Consider the following 26,222-nt stretch of genomic DNA (forward strand, 5'->3'; position numbering starts at 1 on the left):
CGGTCTAAATACATTTCACAGATGTCTCGCGTATCGTGGGTCGACAAACTTCAGAACGGAATTCGCGTCGGAATACTGCAGACAAATGCAGGCCAAACGTGTGCGGTGCTCCAAGATTGTGAGTTGTCATTCCAGTTCGCTGTTAAACTTCTCGTGGCTTTGTGCAGACCGCTTAACCTTCTAATTGTCTAGACGAAAGCATTTTTTCCCAGAATTCACAGTTATACAATTGAATTTAGTCAATGCATTAGTTATCCGTAGAGATGAAGTTCCCTCTGGCTCATAGAATTGCCCTTTTGACCCCTTGAAGTCTCTAGATGGTCTACATATAGTTGTCATCAAGCCTGTCTGTTTTATTGTCTAACCGTACTCCGCAGACTGGCGAACCGGCTGTTTGCAGAGAGCCCATAATTTTTCGTCGGCGACGGGCGTGAGGTCAAATCTAGGTACACAGGTCGCACACCTACAAACATTCCACAAGCATGCAGCAACATACGCTTAGACCTAGTGATGAAGGAACGGACGAAAATTCGACCCGTCTGACAACGACACCGGAAATGAAGTTGCGCTCCCTGACTTTGTCGACTTTGACTCGATCAGTGGCGGAACCTTATATTCAACATACAGAGAAATGCGCAAATTGTCTATGGGCTGTGCTTTAATAATATATGGGGCTTTACGTGCCAAAACCACTTTCTGATTATGAGGCACGCCGTAGTGGAGGACTCCGGAAATTTCGACCACCTGGGGTTCTTTAACGTGCACCTAAATCTAAGTACACGGGTGTTTTTCGCATTTCGCCCCCATCGAAATGCGGCCACCGTGGCCGGGATTCGATCCCGCGACCTCGTGCTCAGCAGCCCAACACCATAGCCACTGAGCAACCGCGGCGGGTAGGGCTGTGCTTTCTTATAGTTCTGTAAGAACGCAGACCGGCTAACGAGGCCCATACCTCCATAATACACCACTTGCAATATCAACTGCTGTCTATGTTCGCGGTATGCCTGCAGCCCGTGGGTATAGGACAGAGCAAAACGTACAGTGACGCATCACAGTCTGTGTAGACCCTACGTCGGATACGTTGGCAAGTCACGCGTCACAATTTACCCGAGGAAATAACGTTCTGCATTCGACCGCTTCGTAAAGGTCGGCCCCAGCTGCGCAGATCAAGTTGTGAGAATACTGTACGGTATTTCCGAGACGGGGGTTTGAAATCACAGCGCTCGTTGTAAAACCACTACACGCTGACGGCGGACGACAAAACCGAAACGAGGTTCTTAAACGAAATGAGAAAGCGTATCAGAAGATCTCTTCGTGGCCTGCAACAATGTATCCAATGTATCCGATATGGCAGTGCGATTCTTCGTCGAAGATCCGTTCTCTTGAAGGAGACCAGATTTCGATACAAACGCGCTCTTCAACTCATGGGGCAATCGTCTTTCGGGAAAGTACAGGTCCTTAGTGTCACCTATCTCGGTTGTCAGAATCGCTGACGCCGATTGTTTACAGTATTGAGATAAGGCTGGGCGAGTGGCCCTTAAAATCGTCTGGGTTTTCGGTGGATGGGAGTAGAGTACGTCGTTATCTCGACGAAAAAAACGGGCATTTTGAACAGCGGTGCTGTAGCTAGCACCACTAAAATCTCAGCGATTGCAGCCATCTCAGTGGTGGGTGCCATACAAACTTCGCTATCGCAACTGCAGTTTGGAAAGCACGCAAAAACGTGTCCAGACAGGTTTCGCAATAAGATATGTGCTGTGGCAACATACCCGCTGTGTCGTGCTATATGGCTAAGCCTAGTTTTCAGTTTCTCCTGGTCCAAGTTCGAAATACGAATGACCGGCTAGCTGTAACTTTCTAGCCTAATAAAAAACAAGTACGAAAAAAAAGCTCTGCAAGGAGAGAGAGAAAAAAAGAAACAAACAAAACGACGAGCTCCGGTGGACAAAATGACGTCGTGTCATTTATAGTTTGCGCTCGAAACGAATTCTTGTGCCAGATGGCGCCACCTGCACTGAATTTTAAAACTGAGCGTCGGCGTTGTGAATTTCATCACCGCTGGAAATGCGTTTGTGAATTGAAAACAGAGTCATTCGGGATCTCCGTATCTTTTTCTTCTCGCTTATCGTCTTTCTGCTTCCGAGGACCGGGCCTTATCGCTCTCCCCCAGTCGCCTGGCTTGCGCTCATTCTAGGTGGTCACTAGGATTGGTCATGTACCAAAAAAAAACCAGAGCTTAGATCTGACGGCTGTACAGCACTTTCTTGCAGACAGTGAAGCGATAAACTTCTCGTGAACGGTATTTTATTGTGAACGTTTATATTTTGTCTACGTTTTCATGAGCTGTCCACGCTTCTGTTGTTCTAGCTGGTTTGTCGTATAACCCTTTTTCCCCCTCCATGATTAAAAATTATAGTATGGGGTTTTACGTGCCAAATCCACTTTCTGATTATGAGGCACGCCGTAGTGGGGGACTCCGGAAATTTCGACCACCTGGGATTCTTTAACGTGCACCTAAATCTAAGTACACGGGTGTTTTCGCCCCCATCGAAATGCGGCCGCCGTGGCCGGGATTCGATCCCGCGAGCTCGCGCTCAGCAGCCCAACACCATAGCCACTGAGCAACCACGGCGGGTCCCCTCCATGATCTACGCACTTACTCTGTTAGTGCTTCGCCGTGATGTTTTAAACTTTTGACAGTGTCTAGTATGTTCACCATCTTTTCCTCCTTTATTGATTTTCCTATCGGTAATTGTGGGATAGCCGGCCTTGATCCCTGGCCAAATTCTTCATAGTTTAAGTCTAATCAATCATGTAAAAGAAGGATCGGCAGGTCTTGAGCTTGCGCTGCTAAGCCAGGGAGTGTGCGCTTCCGTGCGGTGCTCGAACTAAGAAATCTGGCTGCAAAACAAAGCACATTCCAGCTAACGCTATCGGTGGTATTTGACCGCTTCTAGGTCGGTTGAATTGGGCTGAGTCACTTGCGTTTCACAACATTGCGAATAAAGTTGCCTGGAACGTGCGGCCTTCACCACTGGTCAGTCGCTTTGTGCTGTCCCAAGAAGTTAAAAAATAAGCTTGTTCTACAATTGTGTTAATGAGCCAAGAACTCCGCCAGTGTTTGGCAGCACTTTTGATTTCTTGGAACACATGCTTAGTCGGCGTAGCATCGGCTTGCCAACGTTTCGCATCTGAACAAACGCGGAAGAGATAAGTATAAAAATCAGTCAGATTTGACTCTCAGTGGTCTAGTTTGTCTTATCTTGCTGTTGTAAATAAGACGTTTATATTTTTTTTCACCTTCAGCTTGGACTAACGCGGATGAGAATCTGGATGCTTCTTTTTTTCAGGCGTGCTCTTTGTCTGTAGGTGGTCCTTCATTGCCACAAAAAGAAAAATAGTTTTGTGCGAGTATATAAAGAAATAGGTTGTGCCGAAATCCAAGCCCAAGCGACAGCTCTCACTGGATATCAGAGACGCATCCCGAACGCTATGCCTTCGCTGAATGCGTGCGCCGGAAGCAATGGAGAAGCCCGATAGGCGCCGCAGAATATGCCATCTTTAGAACACCGACTATTCTAACTAAAATTGCTGCATTTCGAGCACAAGTTCTCCCAATGACCTCTCGATTTTTTTTTATGAATTCTTTCTGGTGGCATTCCTATTTCTATGCCACAGCTACTATGCGGACACCGTAGGCGTGCTCACACCAATGGCGTCGCAGCAGTCGTGATGCTGTGACGGTATCGACGGCGCATGCGCTGTCCCCCGCGTGGAAGGTGACCGGGTAATATGAAGAGACGTGCAGTGCGTTTAAAAAAAAAGCAACAACAACGAGGGTCACGTGGACGTGCCGTCATGCTCCGCTCCACCGGCTCTGCATGTGGAGCCGAGTGCTGTGTGCGCAACCACTAGAGCTCCTGCTGTGTGCGCAACATACCGTGATGCGTACGCTGGCGTGAGCCGAAAGGGAAAGTAAAAGTCTACAGGCCACGAGCGAACGCCGGCTTTCCATTCGGTCTCGAGCCATACACACCATCGAAGGGGTGACGCCTGCGCAACGTCGCTGGTAGCGGCTCTTCGTGGCGGCGGCATCATGAGATGCCTGGCAGAGCGGCCAGGGCGCTGTTTCTGATGCGCAGCCGAAGTTGCTTCGCGTGCTGCGTCGACACCACGTATTTTTTGGTGTTTTTTTTTTGTTGAACACCACCCAAAGAGCTTCAGCACAACGTCAAAGCCTTGCAATCGCTTCGAGCACTTCTCAAAGGGGTAGTCTGTCGCATACCGTAACATATTTACAGTTGACGTGCTCTTGATTGCGACGTTTCACCCGTGCTATTCAATTACAGCCACACACAGCGTTTAACAATCATGCGACGTCCGTAGCACTCTCTTCCCAAGTAACTGCGTTTAGAACAATTCCATTTCGGCAAAATACGATGCGGGCACTGTGAGACGCAATGACGGCACAGTCCACCACCAGGGCGATAACTTATACAAAGGACGGAGCACTATAGACTCGTCATGTTTTCATATAAGCGTCCGAGTCCAAACAATCTCACTAAATTACTAATCATCATCACCACCACCACCACCACCACCACCACCACCACCACCACCACCACCACCACCATCATCATCATCATCATCATCATCATCATCATCATCATCATCATCATCATCATCATCATCATCCTATTTCATGTCCACTGCAGGACGAAGGGGATCTCCAAATAACCCTCTTCTGCGCTAACCGACTCCAACTATAGCGCCTACAAATTTCTTAATTTCACCGCCTCACCTAGTTTTCTGCCGTCCTCGACTGCGCTTACCTTCTCTTGCCACCCTTTCTGTAACACTAATAATCCACTGGTTAACCATCCTACGCATTACATGGCCTGTCCAGCTCCATTTTTTCTCTTAATGTAAATTGGAATATCGGCTATCCTCTTTTGCTCTGTGATTCACACCGCTCTCTTCCTGCCTCTTAACGTTACGCGCAACATTATTCGTCCCATCACTCTTTGCGCGGACCTTAACTTGTGCTCGAGCTTCTTTGTCAGTCTCCATGTCTCTGCTCTATATGTTGACACCTGTAGAATGCGCTGATTGTACACCTTTCTTTTCAATGATAGTGGTAAGCTTCAAGTCAGGATCTGACAATGTCTGCCATTTGCTCTCCAACCCACCTTCATTCTTATGTAAATTTTCTTCTCATTTCCTACCCTGAGAGTAATTGACGTAGGTAAACTACTCCTTCACAGAATCTATAAAGGCTCACTGGCGATCCTGAACTCTTTCTCCCTTGCCAGGCTATTGATCATTATCTTTGTCTTCCGCATATTAATCTTAAACCCCACTCTTACACTCTCTCTGTTAAGGTCCTAAATTATTTGTTGTGGTTCGTCCCGAGTGTTGCTGAACAGAACAATCTAATATGCAAACCGAAGGTTGCTGAGATATTCGCCGTTGATCTTCCCGCCTAAGCCTTCTCAGCTTAATAGCTTGAATACTTCTTCCAACCATGCAGTGAATAGCATTGAAGAGGTTGTGTTTCCTTGTCGGACCCCCTTTCTTTATATGCATCTTTCTACTTTTCTTGTGGAGAATTAACGTAGTTGTGGAATCTCTGTAGATATTTTCCAAGATATTTACGTAAGCCTCCTGTACTCCTTCATTACGTAATGCCTCTATGACTGCTGGGATCTCCATTCAATCAAATGCCTTTTCGTAATCTATGAAAACTATATAGAGAGGCTTATTATACTCTGCGGATTTCTCGACTATATTATTGATGACATGGATGCGATCCATTGTAGGGTATCCCTTCCTGAAGCCAGCCTGATCTCTTGGTTCACTGAATTCCAGTGTTGTCCTTATTCTATTTGAAATTACCTTGGTGAATGATTTCTAGAATACTGGAAGTAAGCTAAAGGGAATATAACTGTTCAGTTCCTAAACGTCTACCTTTTTGTGGATTAACATAATTTTGGCATTCTTCTAGTTCTTTGGGACCCTTGCTGTCGTGAGACAGTTCGTATACAGGACAGCCAGTATTTCAAGCATGATATCTCCTCCATCTTTGGTTACATCTACTGTTATTCCATCTTCTCCTGCCGCTTTTCCCCGTTCCATGTCTTGCAAGGTCCTTCTAACTTCATCGCTAGTTATAGAAGGAGCCTCTGCAACCTGTTCATAACTACTTGGAATGGAGTTATCGTGGCTGCTCTGGGTATAGGTCAGTATAGGTACAGGTCAGTATAGAATTATTCTGCTGGTTTCACTATATCTTCGGAATTGCTGATGATATTACCCTTCTTATCTTTCAGCGCATACATCTTGGCCTGTCCTATGTCAAGTTTTCTTCTCATTGATTTCATGCCCCGTCCATTTTTTACTGCTTCCTCAGTCTTTCTTACGTTATAATTTCAAATACCTCTTATTTTCTTTTTGTTGATCAGTTTTGATAGTTTCTTGAGCTGGGCACTATCATTCTTTGTTGTTTCTTTATTACGTCCTTCGTTACTTGAGAGAGCTTACCTACTGGTTGCCTTGGTGCCTTACCTCCCACTTCAACTGCTGCTTCTGAAGGCAGTGTAGTTACAGTTTCATTCATTACCTCTATGTAACCTTCATCTCTCTGTTCTAAGGCTGCATATTTGTTTGCAAGTACCAGCCTGAATTGGTCTTCTTTTACCCTTACTGCGTCTAGGCTGACCTGTCACTTCTTGAACAATTTTACTCTTTCTCTCTTCAAATTGAGGTGAATCTTAGACCTTACTAACCTATGATCACTGCACTTTACTCTACCTAACACTTCTATACCCTGCACTATGCTGGGATCTGTAGAAAGTACGGTGTGACACCAGAGCCACGCTATAACACATGCTATGGGAATGCCACGAACTGATACAGGACAATGCGAGCGAAGCCTCCATCGACAGCCTCCGCGCGCGAGGGCAAGCAGCGCTGCTCAGCTCGAACCTGGGAGACCAACTCTGGGCAGTCCAGCGGGCCAAGGAAGCCGCCGAAAGGCAAGAACTCTTGGCCGTAACCTCGGCGGGTGCCCCAGCCCACTTACTCGCTGGACGCGAATCGTTCTGGTTGGAAACAAAGTTTTCTCACCCGCTCTTGTTTCACCATTAGGACGTTTCCAGGTCCACTTTCTCTTGTTACGCTTCCTGAAGAAAGTGTTCATTATTCACAGCTTATTCATTCCCGTGACTTCTACAAGCATTTCTCCTCTACTATTTCTAGAATCGACGCCGTACTTGCCAATTGCATGTTCCCCAGCCTGCTTTTTCCACACTTCCGCACTGAAGTCGCCCAATACTACAGTATACTGAGTTCGAACTTTTTTCATCGCTGATTTAACATCTTCACAAAACTGATCTATTTCATCATCATCATGACTGGAGGTTGACACCTAGGTTTGTGCTGTCTTTATTCTATACCTCTTACTAAGTCTTGTTAAGACTACTGCTACCATCTCATTAATGCTGTTGAATTCATCATTATTGCCTGCTATGTCCTTATAGATTAGGAATCCTACTCTGTGCTGTTTCTTATCTGGGAGTCCTCAATAGCAAAGGGCGTGGCCGTTAGTCAGCATTTGTATAACCCTTATCAGTTCCTCTAGCCTCACTAAGGCCAATGATATCCCAGATAATGCCTGATAGTTCCTCAAAGAATCCTGCTAAGCTAGCTTCACTCGAGAGAGTTCGGGCGTTGAATATTGCCAGGATCCGTTTCCACTGGCGGCCTGTCAGGGTCCAGAGAATGTTAGCACCCTCTGCTGCATTGCAGATCTGACCGCCGCCTCGGTCAGGTGCTCCGCAGCTGCTGGGGACTGAGGGGATGCTGGGGTTCATCGAATGAGTCCCTTGGGAAGTAGTGGCCAAATACTGCACCAGGGAGGTCAATTCTTGTTCTGTTGAGAGAGTGTCTTCTGTTGAAGTTTAGTGGGTCTCTCTAATTTGGGTGTAAGTGGATTAGTATAGCCCCACTGGCTCTTGGCATTTTTGGCAGTGTCAGGCGCCATTCCGAGTCTGTAGATGTTACTACTACTACTTACACTAGTAGAAACATACAATTATACATTAGAGAACTGTTACATAACGCGGCATACATGACGGTTATGTGCAATTGCTGATTTCTACGAGGCAATGTACATAATGTAGATGCAATGGTGTTCTTAGGGGTGTTTATTAGATCACGTAAGGCGTTAAAAAAAATTTAAATGCTTCTGTGTGTTTAGAAAAAGTCAATTTCAGCAAGAGACGATACGAACACTGAGTCACAATCACGGCACAGTTCCACCAGGACGACAACATACACAAAGTAGGAAACGTTGTATGCACACCACGTTTTCAAATACGTGTCCGAGTCCTCACTCCCTAACATATAACCACATAGACCCACAGAAACGCACAGTTACGCATAAAATAATTGTCACATTATATAAAATGATGTTTAATATGTACAGTATACACAATGGTTACGTGCAATGATGATGTGAGAGAGGCACTTTAGGCAATTTTGCAGTGATGCTATGAGATGTGCATAGACAAAAATGATCACGTATACGAGAGCACGCCGTTAAGAATGGCGAGCTGCAATGTAGGACTGCCACCCAATTACGACTGGGGGACAAGACGCGCATCCCCCACTCTCCGTCGCTTCAGCTAGGATGCGTTCGATGAAGCGGGCTTTGTGCAGACACCACCGCAAATCCTCCAGCCCCATCGCCGTTGTGACGGAACGAGTTCGGAGGGCGAACTATTGTGCCCGAGCTCTCCAGCGCGGACCTGATCTGCTACGCGTGAGCGAGCTGCCGCGGGAAAGCCGCCTTTTGGTGCTTCTCACACGACGAAGATGAGCAGGACAACGAGTTACCCAGAATGGCTCCGAGCTTCCCGGAACGGCGCCCCTCTGACGTCGGCGCCGGACATCAGGAGGTGTGTGCCTATGTGTGCGTAAACTGCTCCCGGAACGGCGCCCCTCTGACGTCGGCTCCAGACCTTCGCACCTGTGTGTTTGCGTGTGTGTGGGTGTAAACTGTGCCGTGGAGAGGCGACTAGTTTGCGATGACTAAACGAACGTTCGCATCACCTTGTTTCGCGGGAGGACCGAGTGTTTAAAAACGGCTGTTGTGCGGATGCTCGACATTTCTTTGAGCAGTCATGTTGGACTGACACTCTTTTTCTCAAGCAGTCATGTTAGACTGATATAAATACTGTAAATAAACCCATATTCCTCGTTCTCGATGAGAAGCAGTTCTTCCCTTCATCAACGTCCTCAGCGTGGATAAGTTGGACGACGGCATGGGCCAGCTACCTTCGAATTCATGCCGAACTCCAATCTTGACAACGGACCACGAGCGATGGGATTGAGCCCCCAATCCTGACAACGCACACACTGAAATCGCGGGTACCTGCATTTTATGTACATCCAATGAAGAAAGACTGTTGATGGCCTGGCTACAATAACCAGGCCGGTCGAAAACTAAGCCATACGCGTCCATCAGTCACCGACAGGAAACGGCACGACCACTGTCGAAGGAACTCTTCTTCAACAAGGAAGAACACCTCCTCTGACAGAAACGACAGTAGCTCGGAGCAGAGCCTCCCCGGAAGTGGAAACAGAGCGCGGCGACGACGTCCCGCGGCAACTGCCTCGCACCGGTTACGCCACAGACAAATGGCCCCCGCAGCAACTAAAGGTCGCGCGAAGCGGCCACCTGAGCAGCGACCGGATGCAATAAAGCGGTTTAATTTCAAGGCCACGGAAAACTGAATGCACGGCCCCCCGAGATAGCTTAGCAACGATTCGTTGTAGCAGCACACGCTTGTTGGTTTCTTGGAGGGGGCAATTGGGACACAGCGTTTTAGAAAAAGTGTATTTCACCAAAAGACGATAAGAACACCAATTCAAAATAACGGCACAATTCCACCAGGACCATCACATACATGGCACGTTCGGAAAGTAGCGTCCGAGCCCGTGACAATGACGACGACAATACTCGATTGCGCTGGAGCCAAATAATTCAGTGCTTCTTGCGTACTACACCTTTCATAACCATGATTGGTTCTCTGACAGGCCCGCAAGTTTTTGTCAAAGTAATTTTCCTGTCTACAAATAAATAATTACCATTTGAAGCTCCGCGAAGTAATATCACCTTTACTTCGTTTCCTGTAGTGCTATAGCAAAAAAGAAAACCAGCAATATTGTTTTTTTGTCTCTTGAGTCGCATTACTGATACGATCGCGGAGTTCGCTTTCACAGGCATTACTCGAAGGAAGTTTATGTCAACACATTGTGACGATAAATGCTATAGGCTCTAAACTCGGTGACATTAATCATGGGGCAAATTTCAGAGCGATGGTCTTCTACTTCAGATACCTGCAGTGGTTGCTCAGTAGCTATGGTGTTGGGCTGCTGAGCACGCGGTCGCGGGATCGAATCCCGGCCACGGCAGACGCATTTCGATGGGGGCGAAATGAGAAATAACCCGTGTATTTAGATTCAGACGCACGTTAAAGAACCCCAGGTGGTCGAAATTTCTGGAGTCCTCCACTACGGCGTGCCGCATAATCAGAAAGTGGTTTTGGCACGTAAAACCCCATAATTTAATTTAATCGCTTATGCTGTCACAAGTTAAAGAAAAAGCGTGTTCTGCAATTGTGTTAACGGGCGAAGTGTTCTGCCAGAGTTTGAGAGCGCTTTTGATTTCTTGGAACCAATGTTTAGTCGGCGTAGCTTCAGCTTACCGACGTTTCGCAGCTGAACAAACGCGGAAGAGATAAGTGATAAGTAGAAAAGTTGGACAGATTTGAGTCTCAGTGGTCCAGTTTGTCTTACCTTACTGTTGTAAATAGGACGTTTATTTTTTTTTCACCTTCAGCTTGGACTGACACGGATTAGAATATGGATGCCTTTTTTGTCAGGCATGATCTTCGTCTATAGCTTATCCTTCATTGCCACAAAAAAAAAAAAGAAAAAGGTCTTGCGCGAGTATTTAACTAAATAGGCTGCGCCGAAATCCAAGCCCAAGTGACGGCTCTTTCTGGATATCAGAGACACATCCCGAACGGTATGCCTTTGCTGAATGCGTGCCACGGAAGCAATGGAGAAGCCGTATGGGCGCCATAGAAGACGCTATGTTTAGAATACCGACTATTCTAACTAAAGCTGCTGCGTTTAGAGCACAAGTTCTCCCGATGACCGTTCGATTATATTTTTGTGAATTATTTCTGGTGGCATTCTTACTTTATGCCGCAGCAGCTATGCGGACACCGGGGGCGAGCTCCCGCCGTCGACGTGGCATCCGCGTCGTCATGCTCTGACGGCATCGACGGCGCATGCGCTGTCCCCCGCATGGAAGGTCACCGGGTGCTATCAAGATACGCGCAGTGCGTTTGAAACAACAACAACAACAGCAACAGCAACGAGGGTCAAGTGGACTCGCCGTACATGCTCCGCTCCATCGACTCCGCATGTGGAGCCAGAGCAGTGCTCTGACTTGCGCAGCCAGTACGAGTGCTGTGTGCGCAACCACTATAGCGCTCCTGCTGTGTACGAAACACACCGTGATGCTTACGCTGGCACGAGCCGAAAGGGAAAGTAATGGTCTACAGGCCACGAGCAAAGGCCGGCTTTCCATTCGGTCTCGAGTCGTACACACCATCGAAGGGGCGATGCCTGCGCAACGCCGCTGGTAGCGGCTCTTCGTGGCGGCGGCATCGTGAGATGCCTGGCAGAGCGGCCAGGGCGTTGTTTCTGATGCGCAGCCGAGGTTGCTTCGCGTGCTGCGTCGCGTGGGCGACATGTCGACACCACGTATTTTTTATTTTTTTGTTGAACACCACCCGAAGAGCTTCAGTACAACTTAAAACATTGCAATCGCTTCGAGCACTTCTGAAAGCGGCAGTCTATTGCATACGGTAACATATCTACAGGTTTGTGTGCTCCGAATTGATTGCGACGTTTGATCGGGGCTGTTCGATTACAGCCACACACAACGTTTAAGAATCGTGCAACGTTCGTAGCACTCTCTTCACAAGTAACTGCGTTTAGAACAGTTTCATTTCGGCAAAATACGATGCGGACACTGTGAGACGCGGTGGTGGCACAATCCACCACCAGGGCGATAAGTTATACAAAGGACTGAGCACTATAGACACGCCATGTTTTCACATAAGCGTCCGAGTCCACACGATCTTACTAAATAATAATAATAATAATAATAATAATAATAATAATAATAATAATAATAATAATAATAATAATAATCACCACCACCACCACCATCCTATTTCATGTCCACTGCAGGTCGAAGGCCTCTCCCTGCGATCTCCAATTAAAACCTGTTATGCGCTAATCGATTCCAACTAGCGCCTGCGAATTTCTTAATTTCATTACCCCACCTAGTTTTCTGCCATCCTCGATTGCGCTTCCCTTTTCTTGGCATCCATTCTGTAACCCTAATGATCCACTGGTTAGCAATCATACGTATAACACGGCCAATCCAGCTACACGCTTTTCTGTTAATGTCAATTAAAATATGGAATATCCCAGTTTGCTCTCTGATCCACACCGCTCTCTCCCTGTCTCTCAAGGTTATGCCTAAGTTCCTTCGTTCCATCGCTCTTTGCGCGGACCTTAACTTGTTCTCGATCTTCTTTGTCACTCTCCATGTTTCTGCCCCGAATTTTAGCACCGCTAGAATGTACTGATTGCACACCTTTCTTTTCAATGATAGTGGTAAGCTTCAAGTAAGGATGTCTGTCATTTGCTTTCCAACTCATTTTTATTCTTATGTAAATTTCCTTCTCATGATCAGGGTACCCTGAGAGTAATTGACGCAGGTAAACGTACTCCTTCACAGAAACTATAGAGGCTCACTGGCGATCCTGAACTCTTTCTCCCTTGCCAGGCTATTGATCATTATCTTTGTCTTCCGCCATATTAATCTTAAACCCCACTCTTACACTCTCTTTCTTAAGGTCCTCAATCATTTGTTATAATTCGTCCCCAGTGTTACTGAACAGGCCAATATCATAAGCAAACCAAAGGTTGCAGATATATTCGCCTTTGATCCTTCCTCCTAAGCCTTCCCAGTTTAATAGCTTGAATACATCTTCCAAGCATGCAGTGAATAGCATTGAAGAGGTTGTGTTTTCTTGTCTGACCCCCTTTCTTTATATGTATCATTCTACTTTTTTTGTGGGGAATTAAGGTAGCTGTGGAATATCTGCAGACATTTTTCAATATATTTGCGTAAGCCTCCTTTACTCCTTGATTACGCAATGGCTCTATGGCTGCTGGGATTTCTACTGAATCAAATGCCTTTTCCTAATCTATGAAAGCCATACAGAGAGGCTTATTAAACTCTGCAGATTTCTCGATTACATTATTGATGACATGGATGTGATCCATTGTAGAGTATCCCTTCCTGATACGAGCCTGTTCTCTTGGTTGACTAAATTCCAGTGTTGCCCTTACTCAATGGAAAATTATCTTGGTGCATATTTTATAGAATACTGGAAGTAAGATAATGGGCACATAATTGTTCAATTCTTTAACGTCTCCTTGCTGTGGAATAAACATAAAAATTAAATTATGGTGTTTTACGGGCCAAAATCACCTTCTGATTATGAGGCACGCCGTAGTGGAGGACTCTGGAAATTTCGACCACCTGGGGTTCTTTAACGTGCACCTAAATCTAAGTACACGGGTGTTTTCGCATTTCGCCCCCATCGATCCCTTTTGTGGATTAACATAGTGTTGGCATTCTTCTAGTTCTCTGGAACCTATGAAGTTGTGAGACAGTTCGTATAAAGGGCAGCCAGCTTTTGAAGCATGATGTCTCCTCTATCCTTGAATAAATCATAAATGTACTGTTATTCCATCTTCTCCTGTCGCTTTTCCCCGTTTCATGTCTTGCAAGTTCCTTCTAACTTCATCGCTAGTTATACAAGGAGCCTCTTTAACCTGTTCATAACTACTTCGAGTGGAGTTATCGTGGCTGCTCCGGATATTGTACAGGTTAGTATAGAATTATTCCGCTGCTTTTACTATATCTTCGAAATTGCTGATATTACCCTGCTTATCTTTCAGTGCATACGTCTTGGCCTGTCCTATGCTGTGTTCTTCTCACTGATTTCATGTTAAGTCCATTTTTTGCTCCTTCCTCAGTCTTTCTTACGTTATAATTTCGAATACCTCTTATTTTCTCCTTGTTTGTCAGTTTCCATAGTTTCGCGAATTCTATCTGAACTCTTGGGCTGGACACTTTCATTCATTGTTGTTTCTTTATTAGGTGCTTCATTACTTGGGAAGAGGAGGAGTAGATTTTAATGAAGAGAAAGGAAGAGAGGTCGGCCTGGAGAGCGTGTCTCTAGCCTGCTACTCTTCACTGGCGAAAGGGGAAACGGGAAATACAGATAAAGGTAGGTGGCGGGTGATTATGTTATAGTACAGTGAGCTACTGTGTACACGTTGTTCAATATGCGGATGCGCACTGTAGACGCAATACAGGCAAGAGTAATCTTGTCCACACAAAAAATAATGTTTTCACAAAAAAGTTATCGCGCAAACACATTTCGCACTGACTGGACGTCTCACAGGTTCTAGAGGCGATCGTCTAAACCAGTCTCACTTAGAAAGTCCAAAAGTGACTTTATAGCACGTTGGGCTCAGTCAACTCTTCTCCACGAGCCCAAAAGCTTTTCTTCCAAAAGGGGGCGGGAGTCCAAGCAGTCAACAGCAGACTTGGGTGTTTTTCGTGCGGCTGCATACTGAGGGCACCCGCAAAGTACGTGAGATATTGTCTCGGGAGTGTGACAGACGCTACAGTCAGGGTCCCGTGCTTGTCCACTCTTGTGAAGGTATCGGTAGGTGTATGCCACACCCAGCCGTAATCGATGAATGAGTGTTTCCTGGCCTCTCCGCCACCAAAGTGGAAGTCGGAATCGTAAACCAGCGTCAAGTCTATGGAGGCGCTCTTGTTGATGTTCGGGGTTGTCCCAATGTCGAGCCATAGACGTTTTGATGGAGTTATGGAGCAAGGTGTTGATGTCATACCAGGAAAAGTGAATTTTTATAATGTCTCCGTCACTATGCGCCTTTTATTGCTTCCGTCAGCATGTTAATTTCCAGCTATTCCACAATGGCAAAGAATTCACTGCAGCACGATGCTATGCCCGGAATGAGACGCCTCAGCAAGCAGAGACATATCATAAACCAGAGGACTATATGCGGTTCTGTCATTCATATAATTGCTGATAAGTTGCAGTGCTGGTTTGGAGACATAGAACACTGTCCACTTCTCGAAACTTTGTTGCAGTATGCAGCGAATTGCTCCTCGAACTCCGGTCAACTCAGCAGTTGTAGACGACGTTCTGTGTCCTATCTTGAACCGTTGTGCGATCCCCATTCCAGGTACCGTGTAAGCCGCCGCAGAAGAGGTCTGTGTCACAGAACCATCAGTAAAAACGTGTTCGGTATATCCATACATGTAAGCAATGTACGATAACGCGAAATGCTTGAACCCAGCAAGCGGCATGTTCGACTTCTTCGTTATTCCAGACATTGAGAGTCTCACCGTTGGCTTTGCCATCGTTCAGAGTGGAACTTCGGGTATGTCATGCGGTTCGAAGTCCGAGGGCAATAAGTCTTGCTGCGACAACATGGCTTCTGAGTAGGCGGTAACAGGCCGTATGCTTGTGACGTTATCAGTGGATGATTCATGTGTCTAGTCAGTAGCCTTAGATGCACTCGCAATGGCTCATGTTGCAGGTTACTTGGGAGAGCTTACCTACTTGTTGCCTTGGTGCCTTACCTCGCACTTCAATTGCCGCTTCTGAAGCCAGCGTAGTTACGGTTTCATTCATTACCTCTATGTAACCATCATCTCTCTGTTCTAAGGGTGCATATTTGTTTGCAAATACCAGCCTGAATTGTTCTGCTTTTACTCTTACTATGTCTAGATTGGCCTGTTTCTTCTTGACCAATTTTACTCTTTCTCTCTTCGAATCGAGGTGAATCGTAGACTTTACTAACCCATGATTACTGCACTTCACCCTACCTAACACTTCTACATCGTGCACTATGCTGGGATCTGCACAAAGTATGAAATATATTTCATTTCTTGTTTCACCATTAGGGCCTTTCCAGGTACACTTTTTGTTGCTACGCTTCCTGAAGAAAGTGTTCATTACTCCCAGCTTATTCCTTCTCGCGACTTCTACAAGCATTTCTCCTTTACTATTCCTAGAATCGACGCCGCAGTTGCCAATTGCATGTTCCCCAGCCTGCTTTTTCCACACTTCTGCACTGAAGTCGCCCATTACTACAGCATACTGAGTTTGCACTTTTGTCATCGCTGATTCAACATCTTCATAAGATTGATCTATATCATCATCATGATGACTGCAGATTGAAGCGTAGGCTTGTGCTACCTTTATTCTATACCTCTTATTAAGTTTTATTATGACTACTGCTACCACCTCATTAGGGCTGTAGAATTCGTCAATGTTGCCTGCTATGCCCTTATGGATTAGCAATCCTGCTCTGTATTGCTTCTTAGCTGGGAGTCCTCAATAGCAGAGGGCGTGGCCGTTAGTCGGCAACTGTATAAGCTCCACCAGTTCTAACCTCACTAAAGTTAATGTTATCCCAGACAATGCCTGATAGTTCCTCAAAGAGTCCTGCTAAGCTAGCTTCACTCGAGAGAGTTCGGGCGTTGAATATTGCCAGGGTCCATTTCAAATGGCGGCCTGCCCAGGTCCAGAGATTCGTAAACACCCTCTGCTGTGTTGCAGGTCTGGCCGCCGCCTTGGTCAGGTGCTCCGCAGCTGCTGGGATGTGAGGAGATTGCTGGGGTTGATCGAATGAGTCCCTTGGGAGGTAGTGGCTGAATACTGCGCCAGGGAGGTCAATTCCTGTTGGGCTGTGGGAGGTATTTTCTCGAAGGTTAGTGGGTATTCCTAATTTGGCTTTACCTTCATTAGTATAGCCCCACTGGCTCTTGGCATTTCTGCCAGTGTCAGGCGCCACTCCAAGCCTGGAGATGTTACTATTACTACTTACACTAATAGAAACATACAGTTACACATTAACGAACTGTTACATTATGCGTTATCCATGACGGTTATTTGCAATTGCTGATTTCGACAAGGCAATCTACATGATGCAATGGTGTTCCAAGGGGATGTTTATTAGATCACGTAACGTATTTTTAACTTAAATGCTTCTGTGTGTTTAGAAAAAGTTAATTTCAACAAGAGACGAAACGGCCACTGAGTCACAATCACGGCACAGTTCCACCAGGACAACAACATATACAAAGTAGGAAACATTGTACGCACGGCACGTTTTCAAATAAGTGTCCGAGTCCTCACTCACTAACATATAACCCCATAGACCCAGGGAAACGCATAGTTATGCATAAAATAATTGTCACATTATATAAAATGATGTTTAATATATACAGTATACATAATGGTTACATACAATGATGATGTGACAGAGACACTTTAGGTAACTTTGCAGTGGTGCAATGAGATGAACGTAGACAAAAATGATCACGTATACAAGAGCACCCACACCCTGAAATTGCGGGCACCTGCATTTTATGTACATCCAATGAAGATTCTTAATGGCCTGGCTACAAGAACCAGGCTGGTCGAAAACTAAGCCATACGCGTCCATCAGCCACCGACAGGAAAAGGCATGACCACTGCCGAAGGAACTCTTCTTCAACAAGGAAGAACACCTCCTCTGACAGAAACGACAGTAGCTCGGAGCAGAGCCTCCCCGGAAGTGGAAACAGAGCGCGCCGACGACGTCCCGCGGCAAGTGCCTCGCACCGGTTACGCCACAGACAAATGGCCCCCGCAGCAACTAAAGGTCGCGCGAAGCAGCCACCTGAGCAGCGACCGGATGCAATAAAGCGGTTTAATTTCAAGGCCACGGAAACCTGAATGCACGGCCCCCCGAAATAGCCTAGCAACGATTCGTTGTAGCAGCACATGTTTGTTGGCTTCCGGGGGGGGGGGGGGGGGGGGGGGCTCAATTGGGACACAGCGTTTTAGAAAAAGTGTATTTCACCAAAAGACGATAAGAATAAGTTACAATTACGGCACACTTCCAGCGCTGCTCGGAAAGGTGTGTTTAGAAAAAGTTTATTTCGACAAGAGACGATACGAACACTGAGTCATAATCACGGCACAATTCCACCGGGACGATAACATGTAAGAAACGAAACACAGCACGTTTTCAACGTAAGTAATATCCGATTCCTCACGCACCAACATATAAACACGTATACCCCCGGAAAGGCACAGTTACACATACACGAAATGCCACATATACAAATGACCACTATGAAATCTGAGCGAACATTGCGCTGGAGCCAACTCGTTCAGTGTTTCTTGCGTACTACATCGTTCATAACTATAATTGTTTTGCTGGTGAACGCGCAGGTTCATGTCAAGGTAGTTTGTCTGTCCGCATATGTATATTTACTCTCTGAAGTACTGTGAAGTAACGTCGTTGTTACTTCGTGTCCTTTAGTGCTATAACAAAAAAGGGAACCAGCAATATTATTTTTTTTCTCTTGAGTTGCATTACTGAATACGATCGCAGAGTTCGCTTTCACAAACCTTACTCGAAGGATGTTTATGCCACCACATTGTGACGATAAATGCTATAGGCTCTAAACTCGGTGACATTTATCATGGGGCACATTTCAGAGCGATAGCTCTTCTACTTCAGACACAAACCCAGAAAACGCCTGGTTCGGTAAATGTTACCGTCAAGCTCAGCCAAGATCAAACTGGGACTTATCCGCCTTGTTTGCTTAGTGGCTATGGTGTTGGGCTGCTGAGCACGAGGTCGCGGGATCGAAACCCGGCCACTGCGGCCGCATTTAAATGGGGGCGAAATGCGAAAACACCCGTGTACTTCGATTTAGGTGCACAATAAAGAACCCGGAGTCCAAATTTCCGGCGTACCCACTACGGCGTGCCTCATGATCAGATCGTGGTTTTGGCACGTAAAACCCCATAGTTCAGTTTTTAAACTGGGGCTTAGCCTGCCACTACCGGCGGCTTCTACGGATGTCACGTGGGCGCCCATATCTTGAAAGCGATCTACGACGTAGACAAAGTGCGTGGTCGCGCGGGCCCCATCTTCAAAGCGATCTGCAAAGTGCACAAAGTGCCCCGAGTGCTGGTAGCTTCGTATGCTCTGTGCCTTCGACGATTAATTCACGTTGAAGCGAGAGGCAGCACGAAGGTCGATTCGCTCGCGGTTGCTTCCGCACCGAGCAGCGTCTGTGTGTTGTCTTGTGGTGCAATTCTAGATGCGGTAGTTTCTGGCAGCGCGGAGCAGCCACTGTGTCCTTTCCAAAAGCAAGCAAAACCGTGCTATCACTCGACAAACTTGGTTTACCCGCGTTCGACCCCGGCAAAATATTAACGCGACACCGTTAAGGAGCCAGTTTAGAGAAAAAGTTTATTTGGACAAGGAATGATACAAACATTGTGTCACAATCATGGCACAATTCCACCAGGACGATAATATGTACAAGAAACGAAGGATGGTATAGATGGCACGTTCTCAAAGTAGTGTCCGAGTCCTCACTCATTAACATATAACAACATAGACCCACGGAAAAGCACAGGTGAGCATAAACTAATTGTCATATGTCTAAAATGATGTTCAATATATACAGTGTACACAATGGTTATGTACAATGATGATATGACAGACAATCTTTTCATAATTTTGAAGGGATGCTATGAGATGCGTATATACAAAAATGATCTTGTGTCACAGAGAATCCGGTGTCGGCGTCGGACGTCTATTCGGCAAAAAAGATTTTCGAACCACACAAACCCAGGCCCTCCATTTTACGCAAAAAATTTACTGAACTAATTGAATTGCTCAAGCTGAAATAGGTGGAAAAATCATAAACTGCGACTTACACGCTACCTACAGACACGATAGCTCTCGGATTGTAATTTGACTGTACAAGAAAACATAATTCTGTTACGCGAAAACTCAAAGAAGCCCCTTTTCCAGCGTTTCTACAATACACAGACCGGCCGCGACGTCTGCTATTTGCGCGCGCCGACGCGCGGGTGAGTGTCTCGGGGGGCACGGAGCGGCGCGCCCGGTTCCTTGCAATAACTCCAGCTGGCGCTCGCCTCCACCGCATCGTGGCCCCCGCAAGAGGCCGCGTTTATACCGCAAAGCCCGCCGGCCCGCTTTCGTGCATAGCCTTCGCAGCCAGCGTTTTCCGAGAAGCATTCCGGTTACGTACGCTCCGGTTGCCGGGAAGCGTGAGAAGCAGTCAGGGATGTCTGAATACTATCGGCGTTCCACTCTTAAAGGCGAAGCTTAGGCGTCCTCCGTTTTTTTTTCTTCTCGTTTTTCTTAGGCGGCGCTGTCTAGCGCGAATAAAGCCACGCTGACGTGTCTGTTGCGGTCATGACATAGCGAAGCTGTTCAGGAGACTTTCACAACAGTTTTCGTGGGGGCGTCGGTTTTTGACGCTGGGCTACGCGTCAAAACGCCTATCAAAGAACCGCTTCAACTTCACCTGCGTCGAAGTCGCGAGTTTTTTCTTGGAGACGCAATTATGAATAATTACATATATATACAAAAAAGAAAGGTTCTCTTGCGTACACTTCATCTAATAGACAGCTACTGTACTGTGCGCAGTTTCTTTTAGCCAGCAATTTGCAATTTATTTTTTAATGCTCACGTCACTTTTTTTTTTACCGGCTTAAACCTCAGCTGGGTCAACTAGCTTAAGGCGTGGCACAGCAAGGCAGTCAGCGTGGAAGCCCCGAAGCGTCCCTATGACCAGAGTATCGAAGGATGAATCCTGGCTAACAACAGCTAAATAGACCCCTATAGTACAGTTCAGAGGAAGTGCGTTATAACTCGCTTTACAGCTTTCGCTGACATTGATGTATCACAAAGGTTGCGACAGCTGGGCGAGTTGGTTCAACACCACGTAGATAGCACAAGGCCTGTTCACTCCGATCGATGACGTCATGCTACTGGCCCGAAATTCCCATTGCCAAGGCTGGCGTGACGAACGCGGCGACGTTAAAATCACCGCGGCTTACTCGGGAGCATACCCGTTAGATTCTATGCCAGTGGGCCAGTGGTATGACGTCATAGATGGGAGCGGATGGGTCTCGTGCTATCTAGGTGGTGTCGGTTGGTTGTGGTATCATAACTATAGAACAGCGCCAGGGATGCAGACAGATGAAAGAAATAAGAGGCCGCCTATACATGCTACACTGCCGCGCGACTGGCCGCTCGAGGCACTTTGTATATTCGTGGGCTTCTCTAGCGCTTGGTAAAACAAAACAAAACAAAAAAACAAAACAAAAAACAAACAAACAAAAACAATTCTATGTAGCACGTATTGAGCAACAGAAAGCTGTGTAGAGGGTTATTTCGTCTTTCTCAACAATTTTTCCCATTGACCCGTTTCATTTAATTATAACATTTGGGAAGTTTATTAATTACTTAAGACTAATTATGTTATTACGCGGAATGCAAAAAAAAATAATCTGAGTATCTCCAAGCGACGGAAAACAACATTACCTTGGTTCTGTCCAGCGACCTGGCATATGCGTATTTTTGAAGCTTGGCTCAAGTTACGTGGGACACCCGGTAACACACACTTTCCAATGCATCAGCCACAACGAACGCGCTACAACAGAGGACATTTATCATCGCCAGCCGAATGATTTGGAAGATAAAAAAAAAATCTTGTTCACCGCGTTCTACAAACAAGGCAACTATGACGCACGGGTGCTTTAATTTTTTGTTTTATGTGAAGCGCTTCCAGAAGTTCAAGTGCCGCTTCGTGTTTGCTCTTGCCGAGCCCTTTTACGCCATGATATCTCGCTCTACAAAAGCAGGATTTACAATGCGTCGAAAGGTGAACAATCAAGTCTTCCTTCAATTTACTGTAGCGTGTTTCTTCATTCTATCATTACCGCAGCGGCCAGTTTGTTCTGAATGAAACTTTATGCAAATCAGGGGGTGCTTCATATACGTACCACCCCGGCAGCGCACTGCACATGAGGGTTTGAAGTGTTTCGCTTGGCAGCCTATCTTAGAGATGACGCGAGGACGCACTTGGGCCAGCCTGTTCGGTGCGGACAACACGGCCGGCACTCCACACCTACTCGCCATCTTTTTTCTTCTTTTTTTTCCTTCAAGTTGTGGCTCGTCTTGTGCACGTATAAGGGCACAACGTCCGGTATTTGGCGTCTCCACTCATCGGCTCTTGGCTCATTCACTAGCGTACCTGCATTTAACTTGCCGTCGCAGGGATTCGGCCACTGACGGCAGGACCGAAAGAGGGCAGCCAGATCTTGAAAGCCTACTTAAATGATTAGTAAAACTGACCTGCATATTGTGTGCGCAAGGTCTCTCGAGGGCTGACTCCCTATTTTTTACAGGTTTAGAGTGTACGTGCATCCGTATGGCAAAAACTATTTTTCCCCTATGATCTCACTCACTCAATTCGCCTCCGCTTCTGCTCACTCTGCGCCAACAGGTCGCGTTGAGCTCTGCGTCACCCAGCAGCGTCACCACTCCGACCATTCACGTTTGCCCCATTCGCCCGGCAATTCCCCCCCCCCCAAAAAAAAAAAAAAAAAAAAAAAAAACGCCCGCGGTTTTGCAGGAACACCTAAAACTCACCAACGAGTTTGAGTGGACGCGGGCGTACTAACGCGAGTGACTGTCGTCGACGATTTTTCAGCGGACGATGAGTGAGGAGCTGTAGCGTGAGTATGAAAGTGAGTTGGTGCCGAGAAGCGGAAGGCGACTATATAGTGAACGCTAGTGAGTGCACGTGAGTGGGTAGTAGGAACGCGGGTGAGTGCCGAAAAGAGTACGAGTATACGAGTGACTACGCAGCCTGCAAAAAAGAAAAATAAACACTGGTAAGCGAGTACGAGTGAGAAAGAGAGAGAGAGACAGCGAGAGAGATGCAAATTAGAGAAAGGCCGGGAGGTTAACCACAGTTAAAGCCTCCGGTTTCCTACCCTGCACTAGGGGAAGGGAAAGGGGAAGTAAAGACGGAAAGAAGAGCGGGGACAAAAAGAAAGGCGCGAAAAAGTACGAGTACGAGTGAGCGTCCGCTGATTTTGCCGACCCATACGGCCTTGCGTACGTCGTTGTGCCGTACGCCTGCAACAGGAGCGTGCTCGCTTCGCACTCGCGATGACGTATGGTCCACCTACCGTTGGCCTGTTCGGCGAGCAGGTCCCGCAGGTGTTCGGAGCGTCCGGCCACCTGGACGGCCGAGACGCGCACCGAGAAGCGGGCGCCCGTGCGCTGCTTGTGCTCGTCGATGAGCCGGAAGAGCCAGGACACCGCGCACGGGACGGCGCCCAGCTCCTGCGCCGAGCCGCTGCCCAGCATCGTCCACGTCTTGCCTGCGTGACGACATCGTCGGGTTAGGAGAGGGAGGGAGAGTAAGATGTGGCGGAAACACTAGGAAACAAAACATCGTAGGATTAGGAGAGGAGGGAGAGGGAGACGTGGCGGAAACACTAGGAAACAAAACATCGTAGGGTTAGGAGAGGAGGGAGAGGGAGACGTGGCGGAAACACTAGGAAACACAACATCGCAGGTTTAGGATAGGAGGGAGAGTGAGACGTGGCGGAAACGCTAGGAAACACAACATATTCCCGTTAGGAGAGGATAGAGAGGGAGAGTGATACGAGGCGGAAACACAACATCGTCGCGTTAGGAGAGGAGTGAGAGGGAGACGAGGCGGAAACAGATCGCTCGTCGGTTTGAGGCATCGCTGTGAGCGCTCACTTGCTCGTTATCTAATACGTACGTATACAGCAGTTCAGCTTGCTGCGCTGTACTTTTATATGCAGCAAACAGAACGACGCCATACCAACTAGCCCCAGTTGGAGCTTTATATGTACACTAGGTAGATGATGGGTGTGAGGGAGCAAGGGTTAACCAGAAGAGCGGCCGGTTTGCTACCCCCTTAGACTGAGGCCGAGGGAAAGAAGCTGCCACAGGAGAGAGGCTATATATTTGTGCTGCCACTCACACACACAACACACACACACACACACACACACACACACACACACACACACACACACACACACACACACACACACACACACACACACACACACACACACATATATATATATATATATATATATATATATATATATATATATATATATATATATATATATATATATATATATATATATATATATATATATGGCACAGTGAAATAAAGCCCGCAAATTCGCTCTCATGGTAGTCACATACAACTCGAGAAGCAGTAACAGTGGATCGATGGATTGCATACTTGCCGCGCACTTTTTCGAGATAACATGTTCTACAGCCGTTCAATCGAAAGTGCCTTCAAAAAGAAAGCGCAGAGGTACTCACACTCCGATGCGTTTCCTTTTCTGCCCTTGATGAGCTTGGTGCCAAACCTTATACCGACATGTTCGGCCCGTTGTGTCACGAGTAGTCCTCTAACTACTGTCGAAAACTACAACTCTAACTTACTACACGATGGAAAATGCAATTCCTAAATTTTTTACTATGGTGACCTTCAAATTATTGCCTTGCTGGGCATTGTTACGTAAGTGGTTGCAATAAACTAACTAAATAAGAAAGTAGGACATTTATCTAACTGGTGGTAGGCCAATGCATCCACGAAAATTGCCGTCAAATTTCTGAAGCTTAGTTTGCGAAAAGTAGCAGCAGTCACCGCAAGATTGAAAAAAGAAGTTTTTTTTATGCGTTTTACAACGTATACATTTTAAATTCTTCTTCCTCTACTATTAACAACGAAGGCGTAGCCGTCACCGTCACGCAGCTATACGAAGTCTTATCTTCATTTTCATTTAAATGCACAACGTCTATCACGTGAAAAAAAAAAGAAGTAAGAATGGTACAATCCTGCCAACGACACGGCATTATTTACTCCCTGCCAATCGACTCGTTTTTCAACCTCCATCCTTGTCGAAACACCCGTCGCTTTTTCGCCAACACCACTTCTCCCTCTCTTACAATTATCCTTTCCCCTCACACTATCCTCTCCCCTTCCCTCTTTTCTTATGTTCTTTCCTTCCCCCGCCGACGCCGAAGAGAAATCGAGCGAACTCAGTAACGGGGTTTACAAGAAGAGGTACGGGAATAAAGAAAACTGCTTCTATTTCTTTTTTCTTTCTTTCTTCGCCTGACCCTTCTCTCCTACAATCGTTCTGCGCGCATGTTTCACCTGTACCTTCTCCCTCTCTTTTATTCCCACTCTTTCTTTCCCTCTCGCGTTATTCTGGTGTCACGTGACTTTCCCCTTTCTCTCCCGCCTATTCTTCGGGTGCCCGGGTTACTCAATAGCGTTGGCGAGATAAGCTTCGCATCAGCACGTTTTCTGAAGCGACGACGAAGGGGGCCATTTCGAGCGGGGATAAATCTCCGGCCCCCCTGAAAAACAAGAAAACAAAGCACTAAAAAATAATGAAACACAGAAAATGAGCTAAGACAGAAAAAGGAAGTAACAAATAATGCCATCGATGCGTGAAAGCGTCGTCTGGAGTGCGCGCGCACACTGCAGACGACGCTTTGTTTTTTTCGCCGGAAGGTGGCGTGCGGAAAATACTCGCACGTCGTCGCTAAGCGGCCGTGAAGAAAATAAAAGGGTGTATCGACTGGTATGTGCCAGTAAACCGCTACGGCATGACAGAAGCTTAAATCGAGAAAAGAACAAGAATTGCAAAAAGAAAGGGGAGACAATCTTCGGCGATGTGAGCATGCAGAAGGTATATATACCAGAGTAGTGAGCAACGTGACAAAAAGGACGCCGGATTCGTTTTTGCGCGATGATTACACGTGATATTGAGGATTCGAATCTGACACGCCGGCTTGTAGCAAGTAGCTTTCTTGTCGCTCATTTGGTTTGATTGCGATAAACGCGTGGTTCGCCACTCAGCCGTATCAAAAGTGATTTGAGAGTTGTATTTGAACGACAAGCCCTACTTAAACAGCTTGCCGGGGGCCCCAGTAGCCGTTACAGGGCGTTAAATTGAGCATATTGGAGCGAGTAACAGTTTAAATGGTTTAACAGAGTTTCAACAGGGGCCTGTTGAAGAGATGTGACGAAGAATATTAAGCAAAATCTAGCTACA

General features: G+C 46.6%; 1 protein-coding gene across 2 annotated transcripts in view; it reads right to left on the bottom strand.

The window, feature by feature from the left end:
* Positions 1-26,222, bottom strand: part of LOC126533718 (uncharacterized) — a 336,510-nt gene that overhangs the window by 52,166 nt on the left and 258,122 nt on the right. For both annotated transcript variants that reach the window (XM_050180905.2, XM_050180904.2), the window contains exon 7: positions 23,286-23,480. In XM_050180905.2, coding sequence (XP_050036862.2) covers positions 23,286-23,480 — 195 coding nt within the window. The remainder of the gene's footprint in view (positions 1-23,285; positions 23,481-26,222) is intronic.

The sequence above is a fragment of the Dermacentor andersoni genome, chromosome 7 (assembly GCF_023375885.2).
Source record: "Dermacentor andersoni chromosome 7, qqDerAnde1_hic_scaffold, whole genome shotgun sequence".
In the NCBI taxonomy this organism is placed as follows: Eukaryota; Metazoa; Arthropoda; class Arachnida; order Ixodida; family Ixodidae; genus Dermacentor; species Dermacentor andersoni.